This window comes from Nicotiana tabacum, chromosome 6, assembly GCF_000715075.1.
Source record: "Nicotiana tabacum cultivar K326 chromosome 6, ASM71507v2, whole genome shotgun sequence".
In the NCBI taxonomy this organism is placed as follows: Eukaryota; Viridiplantae; Streptophyta; class Magnoliopsida; order Solanales; family Solanaceae; genus Nicotiana; species Nicotiana tabacum.
The window spans coordinates 177630198-177640312 of record NC_134085.1 but is presented as its reverse complement, the minus strand read 5'-3'; the positions used below and the strand labels follow the sequence as shown (position 1 = coordinate 177640312).

Below are 10115 nucleotides of genomic sequence, written 5' to 3'. Positions count from 1 at the left end.
CAAAAATTGTGAACGATGAATTAGTTAGAATTTTTTGATAAGCATGAATGATGACAAAGAATTACTGCCAGAGAACAGATATTAAGCATTAAACCTACAACAATACATAGCAGGAAATCATGTCAAAGTTATATTAAGTGATACTCCACATATATATGTGACTACAAGGAAATTCTTCTGGCAATAGCTAGCTAGTTTCTTTTACGAAGTAATTAGTTCCAATGAGAAACTGTTACCTAGCTAAAAGCTACTCCTATTTTTACTGTAAATTTCATCTAGTACTTCATTCAACAAAGTTATATATAAATTGATTGTTGCGTGTCTCTCCTCCCGTCGGCCATCGATATATCTGCTTCCCTTTCATTACTCATGCTTACCAGATTATATCTCCAAACTCGTCTATCCCTATGAGCATATCATCAGCCCAATTGACCTCCTGTTGGTAGTTGGACCAGTCATTAACTTGATGTTGATCAGCTGCTTGACATATTGTTGCTGGTTGTACTGTTGTGCAGTAATCTTCATCAGGTCCATGTAACATAGCTTCGATTGCTTTTGGAACATCTTGTTCCTCCATATTTACCCCATGATTTTTCTTTGATCTTATATTCTTCTTGATTCGGCACACAACAATATCCTCCTTAGGAATATTGTTTTCTCTAAAGAAATCATTCCCGACGGAATATTCTTTCATCAGCCAATTTTTATTGTGCTCACCTTCTTTACTACGACTAGTTTGAAACTTGAAACATCTTCTAAACCCAGCCACAGTTCCCTTAGCGTTCTTGATAGGATCAATACCGGTTTGGCCTTTCCATGTCCCGTTGGCGCAAGTTCGACGAACCCTTGTATGCTCACTCTTCTGCTTCTTCAACCGAGTAAAAATATAGCGAACCTTCTCTTTGGGATGATCAGAATTAGCTCCAAATATCTCCCATGGTGGTTGGTCTCCATAGATATCGGCAAGTTGGAAATTAGGGCATTCACTCGGCAAAAGCTCGCCCTTTAGGAACCTTTTCAGAAAGTTGATCAACTCTGCTTCAGTAGGGTGAAACCGAACACCCATGATACACCCACGGCGTGCAGCTGGCACCATCGACATGGTATATATGGTAGTCTCTTTTTCTTGCTTATAGAGAAACACAAAACTGAGACAATAGTAATTGCCGCAATATGCAAAGACAAGAAGTTCTGTTCTCTCAAGTAAAAAGACAAGAACTATGAAAGAAAAACCTAAACGAATGGCGGAAGTTAATTAATGTGAATGCTGTAATATAATGGACTATTTATAGATATCTGATCAGGTTAATTCCAACAGAGAAAATTTAGGAAACAAATTTTTAGGAGATAAAAGAAGTGTTGATTTCTGCGGAAGGTTAAGCTTGGGACTCAAGTTAGTTTTTTCCTAATCTTTGTATTAGCATTAGATGTATGTAACTTAAATCATTCTATACGTTAATGGTATTGTTACACTAGTATAACTTAAATCATTCAACATATTAATGATACTAGTAAATTTATCCGCGCTTCGCGCGGTCATAAAAGATATCAATAAATCTAAAAAAATGACAAGCATACCAATAATAAATATAAATAGAAGTTTAGACACTATTACTCTTTTTAATTAAAAAGAAAAATGCATTTATGTTAATCCATACGCTAATTGATACAAGATTGCATAAATTTAATCTCATCTTATAACTTCTATTTACGGTACAAATTAAATAAAGACTTCTAAATTATTTTTAGTTATACATTCAGAAGATAACTATTTATACAAATGAAACATACAGTTTTTGGCTAGCAATAATAAGTGTTTATAGGCAACAAATCAGATTGATATTAGAAGAACACTACAATGTGCATCGTTACGAGCTATTCCGGTTCCTTATTAACCCTCACAACTAAGAGTAGATGCTTTGAAATAATTATGTTCTTTTTGTTATCAAATCAAACTTTCACCTAATACAATAAGAAAGCATGAATAGGACACAATTAAGTACCAAATATAACATTGAATTCATCTAAGGTTATTCATCTCTAAGAAATCCAAGCATCTCAACACATTCTAAACGTGGTTTTAAAATATGCGTTCAACTCATAATAAAGATGAGTTTATCCGGGTAAAAAATGGTTGAACACAATTTATAGCCTGTTTGGCCAAGCTTCTTAAATCAACTTATTTTGAAAAATATTTTTTTTTAAAAGTACTTTTGGTGAAAAATAATTTGTGTTTGGCTAATTACTTTGAAAAACACTTTTGCGAATCAATTAGTGTTTGGCCAAGCTTTTAGAAACAACTTCTAAGTGTGTTTTTCTCAAAAATGCTTTTGGGAGAACAACTTTTTTCTGCTTCTTAAAAACTGATTCTGCTTCTACTCAAAAAAACGTTTTTCTTCCTAGAAGCTTGGCCAAACACCTCAACTTTAAAAAAAACACTTTTTAAATATAAAAAATTACTTTTGGCCTTGGAGAAGCTTGGCCAAAACATTGAACTTTTTCCGGTAGCACTAATTGTCGACCCTAAATCAAACAAAATTAAGCTTTTTTTTAAATATCTACCAATCAATTATGTCTGGACCAAATATAACTAATGAAATTATTTTGCAAAAATCAAACCTTCTCATATGCAAATGCTGGATAAATAATTTCAATAAAAGGAAAGATTATCTATTTTTTATACAATGAAACAATTTTTTTTAATATTCTTTGACAATCTGTTAGTTGCATATCAGTAAAGTAACTACCCACAAAATACAAAGAAGAAAGAAAGCAAATGAATATGTTAGGAGTAACATTCATTTTCTAACTTATCTGACTTCCTAATGAATCTTGCACATAACCTTTTTCCTTAATTCCTTTTTGCCATCTATTATTTTGGAGCATATAATTATTAGATTAGTCAAACATTTAGGCAAACAACAACCAAGAACTTTCCAAAATAAAATTATATTCATGCTTTTAATATCTGCTACGCGCTTGATATACATTCCTTCCACTGCCCAAAATAAAATAAAAAAGAATCTTAACTTGATAAATACAACATAATCCCATGCATGATAATAGATGCACTTAATTAAATCAAGAGGCAAGGGCATATTTACGCTCACAAGTGAGATTTTGTAGAAAACAAAATGATAATCAAAGGAAGCGGAAGAAAGAGGAGACCTTTTGTTTATTTACAGCAAAATCCAATTCAAGTTTTAATCATATTCTAGCATAGAAGAAAAATAATTGAATTTCAACCACTTATAAGTTCTAAGACAACTTTCTCCGAGAGACTTGCACGCTCCTAATGGTATTCCTCTGTGACGACCCGACCCGTTGTCTCGTGAGTTATCGCCCCATTTTCCCCATTTCCTATTTCTTTATGCTTCATTATCAGTGTTGGGTGTGAACGAGTTGATTTGGATTGGTTTTAGTAGGAAATGAGACACTTAGTCTCTTTAAGGAAGGATTGTTTTGGAAAAGTCAACCGGACGTTGATTTATGTGTTAGAGGGCTCGGATTTGAATCCCGATGATTCGGTTAGCTTCGGGGGATGATTTGTGTCTTAGGAGTATGATCGGAAGTAATTTTGGAGGTCTGTTGTAGAATTAGGCTTGAATTGGCGAGGTTAGTATTTTGGCGAATTCCGGTTGATAGGTGAGATTTTGATCCGAGAGTCGGAATGGAATTCTGAGAGTTTTTGTAGCTTCGTTAGGTGATTTAAGATATGTGTACAAAATTTCAAGTCATTCGGACGTGGTTTGGTCGGGTTTTTGATCGAAAGTATATTTCGGAAGTTTTTAGAAAATTAGGCTTGAATTCGATGAGTTTTGGGTAATTTGATATTGTTTGAGGTGTTTTGATGATTGGAAGAGGTTTGAATAATGTTATGAATTATGTTGGCATGTTTGGTCGGGGTCCCATGAGGCTCGGATAAGTTTTGGAAGAGTTTTTGGAAGATTTTTGCCGTTTGAGCATAAGCATGTAATGATCCAAAGGTTCATTTTTAGTTCTAGAGATCGAAATTTTATTTTGAGATTTCCAGAATTTAAATAATAAATTATAGGAGTGATCTGGAAAGTTTGGTCTAATTTCATCAAGTCGCGATTGAGTTTTTGACACGAAACATGAGTTCATTGTTTAACGAGCGAAATAGATATCGCACTGAGCAAACGAGCTTCAAATTGAGTTTTGATTGAAGGACTATGTTCGTATCATTATTTGTGACTCATAGGAACAAGAATCATCGAATTCCGAGTTCGTATGATGGAGTTAGAGCCATTTTAGTAAAACGAAAAGTGCTGCAATTTCTTTGGCTGCTGCTGTATTTATTTTAGCAGCGTGAAGAGTAACCGCGCGTGAAGAGTAACCACGCGGGTGAACAATGTCCACGCGCGTGAACAGTAACAATGCGGGTGAACAGTACTTCCGAAAAATTTGAGTTTACAAAACAAATCATCCGCGATTTTGGGTCATTTTTCCTCCATGGTTGATCATTTTGAGAGCTTCTTGGTGGAGATTAAAGAGGGATTCAAGGGGGAACAACTTGAAGTAAGTTTCTTGGACTTAGAACTCGTTTTTATTGTGAATTCCACCTAGATATTCTTGAAATATAAGCCTACAAATCAAGAACTAGGGCTTGAATTTTGAAACCAAACAATTAGGATTTGATGGGTCATTTGAAATCGGATTTGGGAGTTTTTGGTATGTATAGACTCGTGGTGAGACAAGGAATCCGGTGATGTTAATTTTCTGATTTTTTGAGACGTGGGCCCGGGGTTCGAGTTTTGTCAAATTCGTGAATTTTGATATTTTTCGATTGCTTTCGATTGGGTATTGTCTCTTTAGCATAATGCGACATATTCGTTGTGATTTTGGGAAGATTCGTCGCACGAGGAGGGTAATTTGAGAGGCAAGGGCATAGCGAGTTAGACTTTGACCGTCTTGAGGTGAGTAATTGATGTAAATGATGTCCTGAGGGTTTGAAACCCTGGAATTTCACATCGTAACGCTATATTGAGGTGACTTGCACGCCGGATAACGGGCGTAGGGTAGAGCACCGTTAGGGATTGTGACTTAGTCCGTCCTGAGAGATGTTTTTACCATGTTTTCTACTTGAACTAAATTGAGAATCATCCTTACTTGGATTTAATTGTTACATTTGGGCTTCTTGCTAATTATTTGAATCCTTCAGGGATTGATATCACTACTTTCGCATATTTTGCATACCATTTGACCTCAATCCAAGGTTTTAAATACTGTTTTGCAAACTCTGCCATCTTTCTAAGATTTGAAAACTTAAATGATATTTCGGGCTGAGAACTACTATTTTACAAATGCCCAAGGGGCTTATGATGATTTCTGGACTGAGCATGGATCGGGTTGCGCGCCGCAGCAGTGTTATATTGATATTGAGGCCGAGAGCCTGGTTGATTACATTGATATTGAGGCCGAGAGCCTGGTTGATTACATTGATATTGATATGAGGCCGAGGGCCTAGATTTGATGCCATGAGATGGCTTGATATTGCCCTTGGGCTGTAGGAGCCCCTCCGGAGTCTGCACACACCCCCAGTGAGCGTCGTCGACGATAAATAAATGGATGGCTCGGGCTGCACGGCGCAGTGGGTACTAGAGTGTACCATCATATGCATTGCATTACACTCATGCATTTGTTTTTATCTGTTATACCTGTCTCAGTATTTGGTACTCTGACTTAATTGACTTGTTGCTTCACTATTTGTTGTTTTAAACTGCCAGTTATAGTTTACTTTGTATTTTTCCATGATTTCCTATTCTCAGCCTTTATTTATGTTTATTACTCACTGAGTCGGAGTACTCACATTACCCCTACACCTTGCGTGCAGATCCAGGTACACCACATGCTAAGTGAGGAATTGTTTAGCTGAGCAGGCAGTATCCGAGAGTATTGAGGTAGCTGCATGGCGTTCGCAGCCTTGATTTCTCCCCTCTATCTCTATCTTTTATTCCGTATTTTTCTTAGACAGACTTGTAATAGGTGGATATTCTATATTAGAGGCTCATATTCGTGACACCGGATTCTATTGGGCTATGGTGTGGTATTTTAATTGAACTTTCACAGATTTTATTATTAATTATACACTTGAATAAAATGACTTAGTTAATTCTCTGTGATATTTATCTATAATCTGAATAAGAATTTGGGATAATGTTGTTGAATGGTCGGGCTTGCCTAGCAGTGTGTTGGGCGCCATCATGATCGGGGTTGGGGTCGTGACAAGTTGGTATCAGAGCCTAGGTTAATTGGTCCCGCGAGTCATGAGCCGGTTTAGTAGAGTCTCGCGGATCGGTACGGAGACGTCTGTATTTATCCTCAAGAGGCTGCAGAACCTTTAGGAAAACTTTACATTCTTGAATTCTTATCGTGCATCCTTGATTCATCTTGAAATGAAACTTTTGAAATTCCTTCCACGCGTTCGTATGCGCGCATGGGTGCTCAGTATCAGATGTGCCTCGATGGCTTGTGATTCCCCTATCGAGGGGCGAGGTGTTATCTCTGTGAGTTTATGGTGGGCCAGTCTGGAGGACTTGAGGTTGGATCTTTGCCTATGACGGGAGCGCCGAGGTGCTGATTGTGTGAACAAGTGTTTTTGAACTTATATGTTCGGTAGTGTCCCTGTTTGTGGAAATGATGGTTGTGGCTATGTGATGAGTATGTTAGTACTTCGAGGCGTATTTATATGATTTGGAAGCGACGAGAAGGGTCTGCTGAATGATGGAAGAACTAATAGATGCTTGAAGTCCATCGTGATTCAAGTTATAGCCCGAGTTATGGGCGTGTGAAGAATTTTTTCATGTCTCCTAGTTGGGAGTGAAGTAAATTTCATGTTGCGGTATGAGTACAGACTCAGGAAGATCAAGTGACTGCGTAATGCTTATGACGGTGGAAGGTATGCAGAAATGTTAGTTGGGGGCAAAGCAGGTGGGTCATCTCTTGCGGGGTGTTCTAAAGTTGTGTTATCCTTATGTTATCTATTAGAAGACCTCAATTGCAAGTGAATAAAATGTGTTAAAATCTAAATTGGATCGCCTAGAGAATGGGCTTAACTGTTGTGTGAGTGAATGCGAGATTTGCAGAAGAGTTAAAATTCTAAATGATTTGTGTTTCCACAAGCTTATGAAGGATCGAGTTTAATATCACTATGGTATTGAGGCAACAATGGAGTATATGCGTTATGAGTATAGTATGTTGTGATCTATGGCTTCGAGCCAAGTTGGGGAGCTTGCTATTGGTTAGCGGATTATGCGGTTATGTACTATGCTAGTTCCGATTTGATGCATGCTGGTGAATCGGTTCTGGTTGTGGAAATTGGGCCGATAATGGCACGAGTGAAGGAAATTTTTTGACAAGATGTCATGAGCTCGGATGAGCAGGAGATAAGTTTCGATGTTTACAGTAAGTTGGTATTATCTTCAGCGTCACCTAAGATCGGTGTTTTGTAAAAAGGGTTTTGCGTCCTGGTTAATAATTCTTGATCGCTCTTTAGTGTTAGTGCGACCGGTGGTTTGGATGTACGCTCCAGATATTGTTGTGGTAGGTTGTGGGAGTGTGTCCCATGGGAAGATTATATAAGTGTGGCATGTGATCACTTGATTGATTAAAGATGTAAACCAAGTATGAATTTTGCAACAGTGTGATGTTGAGTATAGTTTTCTATATGCTATTTTGTATGCCTTGCTTCCTGTTTTCTAAGGAAAGTCCGTATTAGTGCATGTGATTGGTAATTCCTTCCAGAGTTCGTTTTCTTTTTTTGTATCGCGTTCGAATTGGTAGCCTGTTGGCATATTGGGGCATCATATGCGGCTTTTGATTTTGTCTGGGTGGCTTATTGCCTGAGCAGTTCGTAATGGGTGAGACGAGATCATTGAATTCGAGATCAGTGCAATCTAAGTATATGAAGTAAATTAAGGGATTAAGACCATTGTTTGGTTAAGAATGAGGTGATAGTTCTTGTCAGAAGTATAGACCCAATGAATTGTTGATTTGGCGGTGTTATGAATTTATACAGATCTCATCCGTCGTATCGGTATTGTAAGAATTTGAACAAGACCTATGTATGTCATGCAGAGCATGAGATGTGTAATGATTTTTATTCTAGATGGGATCAATGGAAGTTCTTGACTAGTTGAGTACATAAACGTTCATGGTTCGGAAAGGAGGTGAAGTCCTCATGTTACCTTAGGATGGTATGGTATATGCGATATGTTGTGAAGGGTTGAGATTTGTGTGTGTAAGGTTACAGTTCAGTTCTGAATGGAAATTCATAACATTCTTAGGCGGTATGAGCAGCTTTAGTTGATTAGAGAAATGAGCTTCAAATGATTAGGGTGAATGATCTTCAGATGATTAAGGAAATGGTATTGCTAATTGGAAGTGATTTGATGAGTGTATATGTCTCAGAAAAAGGTAATGTGATTAAACTGATAATATTTCGGTAGTATTGCGGCATGTTCTTAGTGGGTTCACTGGTGGTATTCGGGTTTGCTTGGTAGCACAGGGAAATTTTGAGTATCTGTCGTGGAATGATTGGGTATCAAAGGTGTGCATGTATTCGCACGGTGGAAACTGGAATCAGGTATGATGATTTGTGTGCCATATGGAGTTGCAGACTGGGAGTTCTCATGTACAGGCTAGGTTGTGGTGGTAGATCGTGTGTATTCGGCACCGTTTAGAGGCAATCGGGATTTGAAGGCTCGATTGGATCTTTGTTTGCTGGTATGTTAGATTTTGGATGTGATGTCGGAATTTAGACTGGTTGTCTTAGTGTTGAGTGATTCTGAACTATTGTGCTACGGGCAATACCGAAAATGCCACGGGTTGAGTGATGAAGTGCATTGGATTATGTTCTAGCAGAGTGGTTTATATTTCAAAGGACCAGCGGATGGTTGGGAAAGATTGCTTTCTTAATTGGGCATTCGTGATGGATGTCACTACAAAGGTTGCTATTATTAATTCAGTTCCGGTGTTGGGGGACTTTTCAGATGAGTTTCATATGGCTAGGCATGTTGCCGGGCGAGGTTGTTGATTTTGGTATTAATTTGGTATCGGGAACCGAATCGTCTGGCTCCAATAAGAGTTGTAGTAGTGGAAGTCGAGCGGGATGAGTAATTGGGTGTTGCTCGGTGAATAATGTACCGGTTATGTTCTATCAGGTTTGCGTGGTGTGTGTTATTTGTGTCACCATGGGTGTAATGATTTGCTTTGGCTCCATACATCAATTGAGCATGGTTGTCGATTTCAAGCATAGTGACTTGAGGTGTTTCCTGTGGAGTAGTATTTGGATAGGAACGCACGTTGCAGCAAAGCTGTATGGAAATATGACAATGCGGGTCAAATTTGTGTGTCATGTTTCTATGATGTGAGACAGGGTCTCAGCCTTCTGTTGTAGCAGTACTGGTGAGTTTGAGGTACAGCTCTCTTAGTTGAGTCATTTTCATGAATTGAGTATGTTCGGACTGTTTCTTATTGGTGCACGTATTATGCAAGTTGTGGCTTAGGCATGTATTGATGTGTCATGTCACTTGAGTAATGTATTTGGTCAGAAGAGATCGTTGAAATCATTAATGAATGCAAATGGATTCGATTTCAGTATATGTGATGGGTAAATATTGAGGTTCGGTTCAAAATTTGCTATGGTAATTACCAGGAGAGAAATGACTTCATGAATGGTTGACATAGGTAATGGTTATGATTTATTGCGTGTTTCCTTTATCATTGGCAGTATGTGAAAGTGTTGGAATGAGGCTTTAGTTGTTAAGAGGTTTCCTATCGATATTCGATTATTATGTGCAACTACTGTTAATAGAAATTATCGTTCCGAGTGTTTGAGTTATGTGGTATATGAGATAATTGCACCTGATGTTGCAGGTATGGTTTATTACAGCTGGTTCGGGCTTATTCTGAGTATGGATGTGAAGTTCTAATCTTGTGTATGATTTCGGAAGGTGCATTGTGGTTCTATGGTTTATGGACTAGATGGATTGTGAAATTTCAGCTATGTTGTGTTATCGGACCTATGTGAGATAGGGTAGTGTGGGATCACCCACGGGTATATTCTTGGTAAAGTCGTTCAGCTATTGGTTGAC

General features: G+C 37.9%; 1 protein-coding gene across 1 annotated transcript; it reads right to left on the bottom strand.

The window, feature by feature from the left end:
- Nucleotides 1-373: 373 nt before the first annotated feature.
- Nucleotides 374-1102, bottom strand: LOC142161806 (NAC domain-containing protein 78-like). Its single transcript, XM_075254436.1, has one exon. The coding sequence runs from the start codon at nucleotides 1100-1102 to the stop codon at nucleotides 374-376; it is 729 nt and encodes a 242-aa protein (XP_075110537.1).
- Nucleotides 1103-10115: the final 9013 nt, after the last annotated feature.